The sequence below is a fragment of the Rousettus aegyptiacus genome, unplaced genomic scaffold (assembly GCF_014176215.1).
Source record: "Rousettus aegyptiacus isolate mRouAeg1 unplaced genomic scaffold, mRouAeg1.p scaffold_m13_p_2, whole genome shotgun sequence".
NCBI classification, from domain to species: domain Eukaryota; kingdom Metazoa; phylum Chordata; class Mammalia; order Chiroptera; family Pteropodidae; genus Rousettus; species Rousettus aegyptiacus.
Genome location: NW_023416295.1, coordinates 90,047,046 through 90,064,765, shown reverse-complemented (window position 1 = coordinate 90,064,765; position 17,720 = coordinate 90,047,046). Strand labels below are relative to the sequence as shown.

Here is a 17,720-nt window from a genome sequence, read left to right as displayed (position 1 = left end):
TTAAAAGACAAAGATGGTCCAACTGGATTTTAGAAACTAACTGAATGAATTTCAAGACTCATCTGAGACAGAAGATAAAGAAACATTGAAAATAAAAGGATGGCAAAAGATACTCCATCTGAGCATTAATCAAAAGAAAACTGGCATAACTATATGAGTAGCAAAGAGTTGGACTTTAAGGTAAACAACATTATCCGAGATTAACTTTATACTGATAAAAGGTTTTAAAATTATACCTAGCCGTATTTCTAAAACCATGGCTTTAAGTATGTATATACAAAACAAAAATAGACAACTACAAAGAGAAATGAACAATTCTGTAAATGGAATGTAACTGAAAGAACAAGTGAACAAGAAACTACAGAAGACTCTTGTTTTAATAAAATCTGGGTACAAATTTGGTGATTATAAAAGTTAAAACATTTCTTTTATTCTGTGGCTTTTCACTTTCTAATCTTGTGATGAACAAAAGTTTTTAATTTTAATATAAATCAATTTCACTGGTCTTTTCCTTTATGTTAAGATTTTAATTCTTAGAAAATTTTTGTGTATCCCCAAGGTTATAAGACCTCCTGAGTTATACTCTAGAAGTTCAATTATTTATCTTTCACATTTAGTTGTATAATACACCTGGAATGGGTTTTTGTTTATGTATGAGATGTAGTCAAGATCTTTCCCCCATTTGGAATATCCAGTTGACCTGGGCCATCCTTTCTTACTGTTGTGTAATGCCAACTTTGTCATAAAGCAAATGTTTTTATATATTTTCCAATCTGTTTCTTCAGTATCTTTTCTTTCGGTTTGTTTATCCTTGCACCATTAATACCTTTTGATGTTTAATAGTTTATGTCCTGTTAGCTTATTCTTCAAAATTAACTTGACTTTTCTTAGTTCTTTGCACTTTCATATAAATTTTAAATCAAAAATTAAAAATCAGTCAAGATGGAGAATTGCAAAAAAAAATAATAAAAATAAAATGTGCTTTGCCAAGGGGTGGAAGATAAATAAATTTTAAATCAAGGTTTTGCAAAAAAAAGTACATATATAGACAACATTTTCTGAATCCAGTGCAATGAAATTGAAAATTAGCAACAGAAGTAGCAAAACACTCTTGCCACTCAGAAATTTAAAACTTTCTCATTAAACCGTTCCTCAGTTAAAAAAGAAGTCAGCACTTTTATTACTAATGTAAGAGTGAAAGAAGTTGAATTTATATAGTTTAAGAGGGTAGAGGAATTACAGGGTAAACCTAAGGAAAATGGAAAGGAACAAATCAGCAAATATTTGAGAGCCTCTGTGCCAGAGATTGGTTGGATATTGGCCTCGTGGAGCTCAAACTCAGTTAAGCAACATTTTATAAGAACAGTATATGTTTCTCTAGTTTGGAGAGTTAATGTCAATTTGATTATAGGTTCATTTCAGTGAGAAAAATAACAAAACTTCCCAACAACTATTAGGAAAGCCATTCTAAATATGATGTAAAAGTTAAAAGGTACAAAGAAAAGACTGACCATCTCAGTTACATAAAAAAGTTATTCCTGGAAAACATTACTATAAATGAGCAAACTGTACAAATGTGAGGATTGTGCAGTTTGTCATTTACAGAGGGCTAACTTCCCTAATTTTAAGAAGTTTTTCACACCAGTCAGGCAAAGATTTTACTGAAAATTAGGCAGAGGATATTGAGAATTCACAGAGAAAGAATTACAAATGGCTTTTAAAACATGAAAAAAATGCTCAGCCTTATAGTAAAAGAATGAAAGAAAGCTACACAGGTGCCTTTTTCTTTTTAGTCCGAAGATTGGCAAATATCAGTATTTGATAACCTGCTGTGAAGGTGGGCAAACAGGTGCATTCATGCTAGGAGAGTTAGTTAATATGACCTCTGTGAAAGACAGTTTGGCAAATATTTCTCAAAATTTCAAATACACATACCTAAATGTCAGTAAGGAAATGTATAAACAAATTACAGTTGCAATCATGCGATGAAATAGTCTACAGCCTTAAAAAGAATGAAGATAGCCTGATATGAATTGGTCTCCAGAGATTGTATTGTTAAATGTGGAAAGCGCATAACAATACTGTACTTGGGTGTGTATAGCATTCTTCTATTTGTATAATGAAGGGGGAGGGTAGTAAAAATGTATATGTAGAAGTGCTTGTATAAATGGCTATATCTGGAAGGAGTCACAAGAAAGTAACACTTGGCTAGAATGGGAACTTTTTTGCATATGCCCTTTGGTACCTATTTAATTTTTGTTCTTCGTGAATATATTGCATTTAAAGTATAAAAAGAGCAGTTAATACAGAAGAAAATCTAATGTGGTTGTGGTAATTTTAGCTAACTTACTCTGCCTTTAGGGTTTTAACCAAGAAGATTTGGAAGAAGAAAAAAGTGAAACACAATTAAAAGAAGCAGAAGATTCAGATTCTGATGATAACATAAAGAGAGGAAAACAGTGAGTTTTTTGTTTTTTTTTTAAGCACTATTTTAAAAGAGAACTTAAAAAATTAAGGTAGAGACAGTCTAACTTTAATTTCGTAATTTGGGTCCTTTTTAAGTAGAGGAAGAAATCCATTCCATTTTTCTCTCTTCTTTCCCTGTATAATGCTGTCCAAAAATTATTTGCTCCTGTTATTTTTCTTTTATTTATTTGCTCTATGCTCAACTGTCTTAATTTGTGGAGTTACGTGGTACCAGGTTCTTAATTTATATCTTACCAAGTAAGCTCTCTGAAAAATTTGCTACATAGAAAAGCTATTTTTGAGGTCCTATAATATATTGATATATTAACTAATATATTGATAGTATTACACGTAATTTTGTTGAGATGGTTAGAATCTGTGTTTGGAAAAATCTGGTATCTTGAAAGATGCCAAACATAGAATAAGTCATTAGTTACTGCTTATAGTTGTAAAAATAATGCTTTAAGAATTAGTTTCCTTTTTAATTCCTAGTGACATGCAAGGTTAAGCTAAATGAGTTTGGCAATACCTTTGGAAATTGTATTATCACATAAATCATACCTCATTTATATGGTAGTGGCAGAGAGCAAGGTAACATTCTAAGTGTAATGGTTCAGGTGAAAGCTATAAAGGTCTGAGGCTCTTAGCATGTCTATAGATTTTCAATTTTATCTGAGTCGCATTATGTTTTGAGAATTGTACTTCTTATTACTGAAAAGCAGCAGTTTATTTTTTTTCTACTTATGCTGTAGAAGACAGAAATCTTCAAATAACTGAATACCACTATATTTCTCCTAAAAGGAAATGCAGCTAAAACTGTACCATGGAATTGCAGGCAATGTCCCCTGAACCAGAACTTGAAATTTGAAGTGTTCCTTCTCAGGCCAATACATGCAAGTGTTAATTTAGTATATGAAAAGTTTAAGGCCATTAGTGTTTAGTGTATACCAATTGGGATAGTACAGAAGTTGAAATAAAATCTAGGATTACGTGTTCTTTTAAAAGCATATTATACAAGTACTTATACTTTAAAAGAAGGTAGCATTTCATTGAGTTAGAATTAAGAAAGTTGGTGGTTCTTAAGTGTGATAAAAAGAAGTGTATTTAACAGGCATTTTGTGTATCACTTGATTTTGTGTTACTACTTAGTATGGACTTTCTGTCGGATTTTGAGATGATGTTGCAGCGGAAAAAGAGCATGAGTGGCAAGCGCAGACGCAACCGTGATGGTGGTACTTTTATTAGTGACGCTGACGATGTTGTGAGCGCCATGATTGTCAAGATGAATGAAGCCGCTGAGGTGAGATGGCTCACATCTAGCTTCATCTTTTCTTTCTCCTATTTAATTGGTTGTATGGCTTGTTTTTGTTGTTGTCGTTGGTTTTTTTTTGCTTTTTAGTTTAATCCTTGTTTAAACTACCTTTAAGATACTTTGTTTTTGTAATAAAGCCTTTACTGTTCTAAATTTTAAGTGTGAAAATAATTTTAATTTTTTAGTAGCATGTTTAGAAAAAAGTGAGAAGACTTAAGGAAAATGACCCCTTTAATTGAACGGCTTTGCTAGTTTTATGGAAGAGAGATTTCACTCTTGAGTTTGGCTAGTTTACTACAAAGTTTCATTTTTCTTCACATGTAAAAAGTCATAAACATATTTATTATTTTATAAATTCATGTCACTCTGCTTAAGAGATTGCATTTAACTCATTACATTTTAAAATACTGCCCAAATTTTATAAATTTGTGGAAAATAAGTTTTGATCTTTTAGAGGCACTTGCTGAAGTATTTATGGATCCAATTATATGTGTCTAGAATTCGTTTCAAAATAATTCAAGAGGTGCAGGGGAGTAGTTAGAGAAATAGCTAAAGTAAGACTGGTCATGTGTGTTTATTTATTTATTTTTTTTTTTTTTGAAATGTACGTATCAGGAGTATATTATTTTATGTTTGTAGAATTTGAAATTTTTCTAATTTAGAAATGCACAAGTAAATACTGAAACTCTTCTTTAATAACATTCCATTATGATACAAGCCTCACGGCTGGAAAATTATTTGATGATAAACCAAATTTTCCCAGGTACAATTTTGTACCTTAAGTGAACTCTGAAAACTTTATAATTTTGCTAATATTTTAAATTAAAATTGTTCCTCTCAATATGTAATTGTTAAAGCAAATTGTTCTAATGGTTTTATGAGTTTGACACAGACAGATAAAGAATTGGGGGGGGACTACAAAAAGTAGTTTCCCAAAGAAATTGTTGCTTTATTTTACAGTGTAGAATTAAAATGGTTGTAATTTATTATTAATAATGACTTTTTAAAAAAATCTTTTTCTTCTCGGATAGGAAGACAGACAGTTGAACAATCAAAAAAAGCCAGCCCTAAAAAAATTAACATTATTACCTACTGTGGTTATGCACCTTAAGAAGTAAGTATTCTCTTTTATTGAACGAACAAGTTTTTTCATTTTAACGGAATAATATTTAAACTATGTATTTGTGTCCTAGAGATATCAGAGAATGATTGATTGCCTTTTATCAATTCACAGAAAAATAATAATGAATAGAATTTCCTAAATGTTACTTCCTCGCAAAATTTTCTTAAACCTTTATGCCTGATGCAAACAGAACAAATAGCAAACTGATACTGATGAAAGAAAAAGTCGGAAATCACTAATTTTGTTCCTTATAGACAGTTTTCAGTCTGGTAAAATTACATGTATTCTCCTAGTATGATTGAGAACAGAGCAAATCCTGGGAGACTCTTTGAAGCACATATTGTCCGAGGCTTATGTAGCCTGGTTTTACATCATGAATTATGTCATTGATCTTTCTGTATAAAGACACTTTTTTGATAAATCCTTTCTACCATTTTATTGCTCATATGCCTGAGAAACTTTAATTTCTCCTTGAACCTACCTAGCCAACTTTGGATGGCTGGAGAAATGCATTAGTATACCAGTTTACCAACAGCATGGTCTAGGACTTCCTACTAGAAAATTGCTACCTCTAGCCCAACAGACAAAATTATCTGTGGCAGATTTCATATATATGATGTTGTCATGTTTTCTGTTAATTGATTTTAGTATATAAAATGGAATTAAAATGTCATTATTTCATTGGTATTTTTTTTTCTGCTAGGTGAATGGAATTCTCCCTTGTGTCCTGCAAAGAATACCATAATTCTGGGTTTTCTATCACCTGAAACAGTTTTAGAATCACTATTCTGATTAGACATTAGTTTTGTAATTGTAATGATTAGAGCTCATTATTCTTACTCTCTGTACCATATATATTAGCGTTAACCTATCTTGTGTAATTTAGATTTGTTTTGTTTTTAACAAATCATCTTGTCAGGTCTGTTTTTGAAAATAGGAACTAAATCTCATATTGCTTTTGAAATCTGTGAATAGGTGCTCAGTAAATAATGTGTAACTCTGTAAAAGGAAATTTTGGAAACATCACTAAATATCTAAGAAAATCCAAAGGAATCTACAGTAGAACCAACATATATAGACTTGACTTTTTAAAAAAATTATTATTGCAGGCAAGACCTTAAAGAAACATTTATTGACAGTGGTGTGATGTCTGCCATCAAAGAATGGCTGTCACCTCTACCAGACAGGAGTTTGCCAGCACTAAAGATTCGAGAGGAGCTGTTGAAGATTCTCCAAGAGGTTAGAAGCAGATAATCTCTTCGCTCTTCATTAATTATCTAATGTGTTTAGTATTATCACAAACTCTGTATTTTACCATGTATTTACACATTCTCTCCCAATGCCTGCCTGAAGAGGGGTTTTATTCAGTATGTTTTCTAGGAAAGGAATCATACCAAATAAAATGAGAATAAAAGGAAGGCCCGATAAAACTTAATGTAACTAGTATTGAAGGAAAAAGATCTTGGAGTATATACAGTTTATATGAGAAAAGTACAGCAGAGGACATTGTTGTGGAGAGGAACTTCAGAGTCGATAAAGTTGCATTTAAATCTTTAGCTGAACCACTTTCATGAGGCTTTGACATCTTGGGCAAGCTGCCTAATTGGAAGGAATTCCTGAGGAACCTCTTTATGTGCTAACTGTTCTTATCCCTCACAACAAATCTGCAAGGCAGGCATGTCTACTCCATTTTACAGATGAGATTAAGATTCAGAGAAGTTAAATGGCTTGTCCAAGGTCACATAGCTAGCAGATGTCTGTGCTTGCGTTCAGACTTAGGTCTGTGATTCTGAGGCCTGTGCTGACTCTGTATTAAACTGCTAACCTCTGAGTATGCTTAGTTGATTATTTCTCACATTAACTTTTACTTGGATTTACCTGAACTCTTAACTAAATTGATGTGACCACAAAGTATCTTCGTGTTCAATGTGTATAGATCCTGACGTGGAATTTTTTGTTATCTATTCTATTGTGAATGAACCAAGTCTCCGAGGTTCCTCTAGAATAGATTAGTAGGACTACCTGTTTCTGAGTGATTAATATGTGTGCATGTGTTTATGTTCTCAGCTACCTAGTGTGAGCCAGGAGACCCTAAAGCATAGTGGGATCGGACGAGCGGTGATGTATCTTTATAAACACCCCAAGGAGTCACGGTCCAACAAAGACATGGCAGGGAAACTAATCAGTATGTACATTTTATTTTTTGTTGTGTTTATGTATTTATGAAATTTAACTATATTTACCAGTATTCATTTAAAATGGATCAATTAAGTGGAGTAGAAAATTTTGTTGATACCTTCTTATAGATACCAGCCTTTTCCCTATAGACTTAAAATGCTTCTCAGTATATCGAAGTATGCAATCCAATATTAAGTACAGCAAGTATAATGATGCATTTTCTAATCGTGGATCAAGAGCATATATAGAGAGAAGGATTAGAATGCAGGCGCTAGTGTTAGTCATACCTGGGTTCACATCCTGGATTCACCACCTACCTTACTGCATATCCTTAGGCTCTAAGCCTTGGTTTTGCCTCCACTATAACATGGAAAGTTTTGTTTACTTTGGTTATTGTAAAGATTAAACAAGAAGGTGTATGTAAAGCAATGTCTAACACACATAGTTAGTCTTCAGGAAATGTTAGCCATTGTTGCTATTGTTGTTACTTTATAATGGTTTTCAAAACCTTTTTCATGTTCTTATTTAATGATACCAGAGGAGTCTTAACTGAAATTCATCTAATCAGTTGCCATATTATTTATGAAATCTTTTAGCTTTAAAAATTAAAAATGTGCATTTTCATCACCCTCCTTAACTTTTCCTGGGCTCCATGTTGGAAGAAAATTTTAATTCCAAGTAGGATCGAAAAAGTAACTGCTTTTGTATCTGAATACAGTAATTATTTTTCTATTGAATTTTTAAGATTATTAAAAGCTTTTAGGGAAATTTAAATTTTTTAAAAAGACTCAGCAACTTTTTATTAAATTCACCTCACTCCAAGGTGCATTTTCAGAATAATTTAAAATTTTTAATAAACCAGGGAAGTATTATATCTTTGATTTTATTAATCTGTTAATTTGCTGTCTATTAAGTAATAAACTTTTGATGCTTTTATGCAGTGATTCTCAGCCCTCTTTTTGCCCTAGACTGAGAGCAACAGAATATTCCCACTGGTACTCATGACTTATTACCACAGTGATTCTGAATCCAGGGGTGGGGTCGGTGGGTCAGTTTTCAAAGATAGATACCTGCTCCCTGCCGCTATGCTTCTTGCTTCTTTATTAGCTTAACAACACCTATGTTCTGTTTATAAAGGTTTTTTGTTTTGCTAGTATATTAAATGTAGCAATAAGCTGCATCATGTTTCAAAACAAAAACATCAATTGGTAACTCCGAACTTTTACTAACTAAACAATGGGCATGTAGTACTTTTTTTCATGTCCATCTTAGCAGCTTTCTTAGATTTAATGAAGTATAGGCTCTACACCTGTATTATTAAAATGTAATTTTTAAAGATTTAGACCATTTGGACAATAGGGAGCCTTCTAGCATAAGAAATGTCAAGATTTCTATTTTCTGTAGAGTAAATTTAGAAATTCAGCTGTCTTTATGAAATAACACAGGTAATTGATTACTATTTAAAGTGAGTCAAATATTACTTTCTTTAAACCTCTGTGGTGGTTACAGTTTTAAATGATCTTATTTTCTGAATTAGCTAGAGCTAGTTCTGATATTGATATTCTGTGTTTATCCTATAAATGGTCCTAAAATAATGGTACCTTCAGAATATGACATTACACTAGGGAATGGTAGGAGAAATACTACTTTGAACTAAATAGTTGATTTTTGTTACAGATGAGTGGTCTCGGCCTATATTTGGTCTTACTTCAAACTACAAAGGAATGACAAGAGAGGAAAGGGAACAGAGAGACCTAGAACAAATGCCTCAACGACGAAGAATGAGCAGGTATGAGGGAACAGGTATGAGTAATTGGAGTAAATATTGTCATAACTCAGTTTTTTTGTAAATAAGATTATTGGGAAACCTATAGTAGGACACATCCTTCAGCTAGATGTCTTTGTAGTTCATAACACCATCTTACTTTATATGGGGTAGTGTATAAATGAAAGTCCACACCCCCTCCCAGATTTGATGGAATGTGGTGGCCTCTGCCCCAATTCTGGAGGTTTGTTGTATTGTTCCAGCCACTTGCAGAAAAAAACTTTCTTTCTTGGTTTCCTTCCAAATTCTTAGGAGAGAAAAATAACATTGATTTCATTTGTATCAATAAACTGGATACAGTTGTATCCAGGATGGCAAGGTCATTAGTTACAAATAACGAAAACTGATGTGCAAGATTAGGAATCATATTTCCAGTGATCTAAGTTTGCTATTTCACTCTGGTCTTATCTTATAGGGTTATAATCAAAGGTTATAAGGTTTCAACATTCCTAATATTTCATTGATTACTTTTTTCCCAGCACTGGTGGTCAGACACCACGAAGAGACCTGGAAAAGGTGTTGACAGGAGAAGAGAAGTAAGGGTTTTGTATTAATTTTTCTATTTAGCCTATATAAAGAATATTCTGTTTGCTGCTTTGTTTTAAGAAAAACAGCAAATGAAACAATGTTATGTTCACATTGGCGGGGGATGATTTTCAGTTTAACATTTATTGAATATCCACAAAGCATTATATTGGATGCTCTGAAGGATATAAGGAAGATTGAGAAATAGTCCATTTAATAAAGATTTTGTGCTTCTTGATATATATATTAGACTTCTGGGTTAAGCTCTGGGAATACAAAATCAAATTACAAATAGTCTATGCTTTCAGAAAGTCTTTGGAGGGATAATAGATAAAGAGAGCTGAAGATGTGGAATAGCATGTGCAAGGCCTATTTTAGGAATGGCAAGTAGGCTGAAATGGTTGGGCCATAGTGTGGTGCCTGCAGTGGTGGAAGATAAGGTTGGAAACCTAGATGTGGAGCAGATTTTTAAGACTTTAAATCAAGATGAATAATTTCTACTTCTCATTGTGATTTCATAGAAAGTTTTTTGAACATTGATATGAAGTCATCAGGTTTGATTTGGAGTGCTGGTGGCGTGGAATAGAATGTGTTGGAGGGCAGAGTAACTGAGGGCAGTGATACAGTTAAACCCAGATGGTAATAGGGAAGCAGAAGGTTGAGAATACTTTGCAGAGATAAAATTTCCAGGAGTAGGTGATTTAGTGGGGGGAGGAATTGGCTAGGTTTGAAGATAACAACCAAAATTTTGACCTAAGTAGCTGAGATGATGGTATTATCATTCACTGAAATGGAGAGGAGGAAGTTGGCTTTGGGAGGGAGGTTGAGGAATTCATACGATAATATGAGTGATGGCGAGGCCAACTAAGACACAGCAGAAGGGTAGATCAGGAAACCTTGGGAAGGCAGAGGAGGTTTGAAAGAGGTGAGCATATGAAAGGGATGGGCCCAGCTGTGGTTGGCTACATAAGCAGCATGCTCTTCTCACTCTCAGGGCTCTTAGACCTGGAGATCCTGGATTCTGTGCCCGGGCGAGGGTCCCAATGCCCTCAAACAAGGACTACGTTGTCAGGCCCAAGTGGAACGTAGAGATGGAGTCATCCAGGGTAAGCATACAGGGAATTGCATGGTGGATCTCAAGTGCAAAGTACTGTTTTGTCTTTTACTTCGTGTTTAGTGACCCTTAACTGCTCTTCAGGTTAATCTGATTTAAAGAGAGCTATTTTCGAGCCAGGTCAATTCATTGTTAATGAGCTTTACTTCAGACTTAAAGCAACATTATCAAGTCAAGAGGTTTTTTCCTTTATACCTTTATTTCAACTGAATCTTGAAGCCAAGTGTTCTGATAGTCATTTTTTTAGAACTATGAGAATCAGAACTCACCTGCTTATGTAGTCACTCCTCTCTTTCTCAACTGTTTTAAATAATTCTGTTATGAAATGTTTAGGGTAGACACTTCCTCTATCATCACTGTAAATATTACTCAGTGATCTTCATTGCTTCTTAGTAATCTTTTTTTATTCTCCATTCCAACTGCTCTTTCTAGCCTGGTATTCTTAAAAAGGGCCTAAACCGATTGGAAAAGCATAAGAGGCGATTTGCCGAACAGAAACGACTCAGCAGAGTGCACCGTGCTGTCAAGTTCAGCATTGAAGGCAACAGGATGCCCCTGTAGGCCTGGCCCTACCAGTGTATCCGGGAGGTATCCCCAAGGAGGCATGCTCTGTGCATGGGCTTGAATTGTCAGTAGCTGAAGTGAAAACAAGTGTGTGTGTGCTTGTTTAACCAGACAAGGCCAGGCTCACTTCTAGTTTCTGAAATAATGACCCTAACAGGCATTTTGTGACATTCAGGTCCTCTTGAATATTTAGAAATTGATATGGAACTCCCTTCCTTTATCAGTACTCTAGAGCCAAATAGATAATTATTTCCCTTACAAACATTTTGGTCTTCCTGACTGGTACTCATTTTTATTAAAAAGGCTTTTGTTAGGGCCTAGAACCATAGTCTGCATTGCAGGCGTATTAACTGGTCAGTAGCTTCATAGTGGGAGGGAGGTAGCTTCTTTTCCTACTGTCAGTGGCTCAGCAGTTTGCATTTGAGGACTCAGTACTGAAAGTTTGATACTAAATACTTAGATGATAAATTTGATTAAGTCATATTTAGTATGTGATTGGAAATGAAAAAGACTTTGAAACGTTCATAAAGCCAGACTCCCTGACCTGCTCTGCTGAGATTAATAGTGGCACCTTTGTTGTAGTGTACTCTTAAGAGTCCGAGTGTGCTGTATGCCTTTTGTAACCTCTCTGTGACACCCACTTTGGCAGCTACTTCATGGATTACACTCAACCTTCCTGCCAGTTCACTCTGCTATGAAGCTACTATCAAAACAAAGCACACTCTTATTTGTTGAGAACAATGGGTAGCAGAGCACTACTAGTTCAGTGCCACAAACTTCATCTGTACGTCCTTTTTGTCTTTCTTTTATCTATGTCCCTTGATATCCTTTCTCTCCTGCCTGTCCCAAAACACCTGTTTCTTTTTATCTTTTCACTGTCTCTTCCCTCTTTTTATCCTTCTCTTTCATAATATTTTCTCTTCTCCAACACACATATTTGTGAGAATTCAAAACTACAGTGTAAAGGAAATGTCATAAACATTATGCGTGACTAGTCAACTTTGGGAACACGTCTCATATCCTGAAGGTGTGCGTCTATATGCTGCTATTTCTGGCTCTGGTTCTGCCTTCCCTTCCCTGTGAGTGATGGGGAGGTGGGAAGAGGTGGCCCAACCTCCTGTTGGAACAGAGAGGTGACCAGCATGAGGAGAGGGAAATTCTAGTAGGGTTCCTTTACTTCATCGTCAGTACTGCCAAGACCATAATGTACTGGTATTTATCTAGGCCTGAGAATGGCTTATAGAGCTCTTTTGAAAAAATAAAAATAAAAAAATAAGGCATGTTTTGGGGCTTGTGGTCCCACGTTACATTTCTTTCTCTTGTTCTTAAGCCACCTGGTGCTATTCCCCTGCTCAGGAAGATTTCTCACATATTCACAAAGGCCTTCACATTGCACCAACACTAATGAGTATTATTAGGAAATGTATTGTTCAAGAAGAAAATTGGAGTGATACAATGACTTTCAAATGAAGCTTTTCATTTTATACTTCATTTTTATTTTTGAAATTATGTAAGTAAATATAAAATACTACAATAACCCCATTCCCAAAGTCCTGCTCTTTCTTTGAGCCACCATTGTTAACAATTTGATGTGTTAAATGTATTTCCAGTAATGCTTCAAACTTAGTTTTTTCTTGTTATAACTGTAGAAAAATTTGAAGTAGTGAAGAGAAAAATCACCCACTATTCAAAAGCACTTTGATATATTTTTGCCTTTCTTTCTATTGCTATTTTAATATAATTAAAATTATGCTGTATAAAATTTTGATCACTTCTCATTAAACCACCTTATAGATTTATCATTTATAATAGTTGCATAATGATTTATTATGTGAATATATAATTTGTTTATTCATTTCTCTATGGTTTCTTATTTTCTCTCCTAAGTAACGTATACTACATTGTATGTTTATATGTTAATTTATTCCATGGAGTGCTTTTAAACATTAAAATGACAAAAGCAATGCATGTTTTTATATAAGCTTTTAAATACAGAAAGCACAAATAAAGTTAATGTCACTTGTAAACTCACCATACCTTAACATTAATATGTTGAATTGCTTCTTTTTGGTCCTTTTTATATGTGTATGTAAACATTATTACTGGTTTTGGGTTTTCTGAACTTTAAAGCATAATCTTGAATTGTATTTTATACCTTGTTTGTGTTTTACATAGCGTGGTAAAAATTCATTTTAGTAAACTTTCTTCAGTGATACAAGATTGTGTCAGAACACAGTTGTACCATAATTAATTAAGTAATCCTTTATTTATTTATTTATTTATTTAGGCGGGGCAACCCTTGGTTGACCTCACAGATTGCAAGGACCTTGTCAGCTTAAAATCTGTTATTTTTTTATTTTGACTTTTCGCACCTATAGCGCCTGGTCTTCCTAGGTGGTCTCCTATCCAAATACTAACTAGGCCTGACTCTACTTAGCTTCCAAGATCAGATGGGATCGGGCATGTTCAGGGTAGTATGCATGTACCATAATTTTTTAAACTAATCCATTTTGCTAATCTTTTAGGCTGCTTTTGGGTTTTTATTGGTAAAGCAGTGATAAAACTGTTCACTGATAAAACTGCATTACACTTTTATTATCTAAAGGGAGTGGCATAGAGTTTTTGAATCAGGAAATAAGTCATTGAATTTAGCATATTAGGTACTATGTTCTGTGTGTTTTCAGGCTTGGGAAAACTAGGCATCTGGCAGCTATAACAACTCTTAAGAGCTATAACTAGGAGTAGATCATACAACCTGGATGTTTTTCAGTTGCTGGAGTGGGAGGGCTCAGACTGTTAAAGTTCTGGGAAGAGTAGGTAAGGAGAAATCCAAGCTGAATCCAGGTTGGAGTGTAGAGCTCCTAGGAGTTGGGGATTTTGCAGAGATCTGAATAAGTAAGGCTTATTAGTACTGCAAGTACTAATAATCAGGGTACACTGTCTGAAAGTAAGTTAGATATTTGAGACTCTTCAGGAAATCTGGGACATTCAATATGGTGATAGTAACATAGCACTTTCTCATCTGATAATGAATTTTTATGGTAACTCAGTGCTATTAAAACAGATATGAAATAATAATTAGAATTGGCATATTCCTAGAAAATCAATGGTTATCAGCATGGCTCTTATTCAGGAATGTTCAAACTCCTGTAGAATTTCTTGCTTATATCTGACCGGGTAGGCTCCAGGACTCAAAGGGACTTCTTCACGCTAGCATCAACCCTGGAATGTCTCCCAGACTCTGCTTTCTTTTAGCATTCTTTGCATTAAGACTTAATTTTCTTTCCTTTTTGTTTCAAGTATACTTAACCTAAATCTAATAGTTGCAAAGTAGTAATAATAGTCATAGTGATATTTATTTAGAACACTGACTGTGTACCAGCCCCTGTGCTTATATGTGACAGTATTCTCTCAATAACTTCGCCCAGCAGTCCTAAAAGGAGTGCTGACTAGGGCATGATTTGCCCAAGGTCACAGAACCTGCTGAGGCAGAGCCAGGCTTTACCTGTCTGAACCTAGAGCTCCAGCACTTCATGCATTTGCTTTGCTAACCCTCTGACATCATCTATCACACTTAAGGCTTTTTCTCAGATGACTTTTTTTGCCTTAGAAGATCATCATTCTTTGTGCTGGCACTTTTTGAAGGTGTATATGACAAGTGGTCAACTCCACATTTGGTCTTTAAAAGGGGAAAGCATACAGTCAAAATATAATGTGGTGCACTTACGGGGATCATAGTTTCAGTTTTTCCTCTAGGAGATTTCCATGGACTGAGGCAAAAGTTAACAATAAGGCACAGACAATAACAAAATCACTCTTCATTAAGAGTGTTTTCTACCCTGCTGAGTGTACTTGCTCTTTTGTTCCTAAGGGCCCTGAAACATATTCTGGTTATTCCAGCTCTAGGAGCTCTTCCGACTGCTAAATTTCAGGAAAAAAAAGATGAAAAACAAAACTATATTTATGTATATCAATAATTGCTCTTTAATTTTTACTCCACTCTTAGTTTCAGGGAACCTCCAAGAAGGGTATCAGTCGACTGGATAAACAGATGAGAAAGTTCACAGATATCAGGAAAAAAAGCAGATCAGCACACGCAGTGAAAATCAGCATCGAGGGCAATAAAATGCCGTTGTGACTTTGCCTGGGCTGTGTCCCCATCTCTAAGAAATGCGCAATGGACTCTTCGGAGAAAGAAGATGACATTTTAAACTTTTTTAGCGTATCTGTAAATGGTTCAGCTTGTATTAAATATTGTCATAGGACTTGCATTTCTCTCCATTGTATTTAAAACTGTTTGTCATGTACTTTGTACAGAGGAATACTAGTCACACTTCTATAAACTTTACACAATAAAATTCCAGTCTGGTTTTGGGGGGCTGTCTCTTCATTGTCTTAGAGGATGCATTCTTAGTGGGAGTCAAAGTTGGTTAATGGCAAGTGGGAAAAAAATCTTAGACATTACAGTGGTTTGTTATCTTTCAAAGTTCAACTTTACCTGACTGGTGTAATAAGGAATTTGGTTTCTGTCCTGGGTTCCTGACAGGGAGCTTCTAAAGCCCTGTCGGTTTCCTGGGTGGTAAGAATGTCTTTGTGATGCTGCAGAGTGACTCAGTGGTAGGTCCCTGTGTAACTTTAGTATGGGGGCCAGTCACCAGGAAGACCTTAAAGGTCTTTTTTAGAGGGTTAGGGCTTTGGACAGGCCTGACCTAAAAGGTGCTGAAGATTAAGTTCAGTAATTCAGTCACGTGGCCAATGATTTAATCAATTTTGCCAAAACAGTGAAGTTCCAATTAAGAACTCTGGATACCAGAGCTCAGTGGAGCTTCCTGATTGGTGAACACATTGATGTGCTGAGATGGTGACGTTCCTTGATTCCACAAAAAAGGGGTGCTGATACTCTGTGTTTCCACCTAGATCTTTATTGTGTCTTTATTTGGCTGGTCCTCCTAATTTGAATCCTTTATAATAAAATTATAAATATAGTACTTTCCTGATTTCTGTGAGTTATTTTAGTGAATTCTTGAACCTGGGGGATTGTGGGAACCCCCAAATTTGTAACCAGTCAGCCAGAAGTGTGATGGACTTCACTTGCAGCTGGGCAACTGAAATGGAGATAGTCTTGTGGAGGGCTTAGCCCTTAAACCTGTGAGGTGTGATGCTAACTCCAAGTGGTTAGTATCAATTGAATTGCAACATCCTAGCTGAGGTTAAAACAACCTACCAACAAAATCTTATTTCTTAGTATTTATCTTGTTAGGGAAATTTTCAGTATTTGATTTTAATTGTAGGCATACCTTGGAGATATTGTGGATTCCATTCCAGACCACTGCAATAAAAGGAATATCAGAATAAAGCAAGTCACATGAGTTTTTTGGTTTCTCAGTGCATATAAGTTATGTTACACTATACTGTAGTCTGTTAAATATGCAATAGCGTTACATCTTTAAAAACAATGTATATACCTTAATTCAAAAATAGGTTATTGCTAAAAAAAAAAAAAAATGCTACCCATCATCTGAGCCTTCAGTAAGCCATAATCTTTGCTGGTGGAGGGTCTTGCCTCAGTGTTGATGGCTGCTGACTGATAATGGTGCTAGCTGAAGGTTGGGGTGTCTGGCAATTTCATAAAATAAGAACAATAAAGTTTGTTGTGTTGGCCAACTTCCTTTCATGAACAATTTCTCAAAAATCAGCAATAATATTACCATAACAAACTAATGAAAAAGTTTGAAATATTACAAGAATTACCAAGAGACACAAAGTGAGAAAATGGAAAAATAGCACCAATAGACTTGTACACAAGATTGCCACAAACCTCCGTTTCATTAAAAATACATCCCATTTTATATTGTACTGTGAAGCACAATAAAGTGAGAGGTATACCTGAAATTGAGTTTTATCCTTGGGGTTTGCTGAAATGAAAAAGATTGACAAATACTCTCCTAGAGGAAATGTGAATATAACAACATTCACTATGCCAGTTGCTTGTAGCAATCAGGCAGTTGGGTTAGAGGTCATTATCACATCTATATTCTATTTTTGTGATACCTTTATTTTCATAGTCTACAGATTTAATCAACGAATCACTAATCAAGATGACTAAACTAGTCAGGATGACTGAAGAACTAGTAATTTGTCTTAATTATGGAAATCTTACATCAGTAGAAATTGGGGTAGAATATCTGGCAACCTTGATTTTCAAAAACAAGAAACTGGCCACAAAAACATGAAGTTAATGTACTTTACTCCTGTCAGGATCAGTTTACACTTTCAACAAATTTAAGAGCACAAATAGGATAGTGAGTTGTTAAAAGGCCAGGTATGTAAAGACATCTAGTAATAACCACTAGACTGAGATGGAAAAACAACTTTTCTGTAGTGACATTTTGCTTTATGTAAATATCCTCAAAAACACTTTTAAGAGCAACAAAAACAGCCACCTACTGAAGATATTGGTGACCCTGATCATTAAAAATTCTAAACAAAGGTAAGTACTTTTTAAAACATTTTAGTTATTAATATAGCATTTGGGCATTTAATGGGGTAAATAATCTTCAATTATCTGAAAAAACTTTTTGCTACATTTATCACATATGGGTAAAGTTGACAG

At 34.7% G+C, this 17,720-nt stretch overlaps 1 protein-coding gene across 7 annotated transcripts in view; it reads left to right on the top strand.

Moving 5' to 3' along the window:
- The window catches only part of IWS1 (interacts with SUPT6H, CTD assembly factor 1), a 41,405-nt gene extending 25,310 nt beyond the window's left edge, over window positions 1–16,095 (top strand). For 4 of the 7 annotated variants that reach the window (XM_036237994.1, XM_036237993.1, XM_036237995.1 and 1 more), the window contains 9 exons: window positions 2,362–2,459; window positions 3,616–3,766; window positions 4,810–4,892; window positions 6,011–6,140; window positions 6,969–7,086; window positions 8,757–8,868; window positions 9,384–9,440; window positions 10,424–10,535; window positions 15,114–16,095. In XM_036237994.1, coding sequence (XP_036093887.1) covers window positions 2,362–2,459; window positions 3,616–3,766; window positions 4,810–4,892; window positions 6,011–6,140; window positions 6,969–7,086; window positions 8,757–8,868; window positions 9,384–9,440; window positions 10,424–10,535; window positions 15,114–15,245 — 993 coding nt within the window. In that variant the 3' untranslated portion in view covers window positions 15,246–16,095. Of the gene's footprint in view, window positions 1–2,361; window positions 2,460–3,615; window positions 3,767–4,809; window positions 4,893–6,010; window positions 6,141–6,968; window positions 7,087–8,756; window positions 8,883–9,383; window positions 9,441–10,423; window positions 10,536–10,975; window positions 12,542–15,113 lie in introns of those variants that run through there. The other 3 variants (XM_036237997.1, XR_004955988.1, XM_036237996.1) reach the window with 3 other exon arrangements.
- The last annotated feature ends 1,625 nt before the right edge of the window (window positions 16,096–17,720 follow it).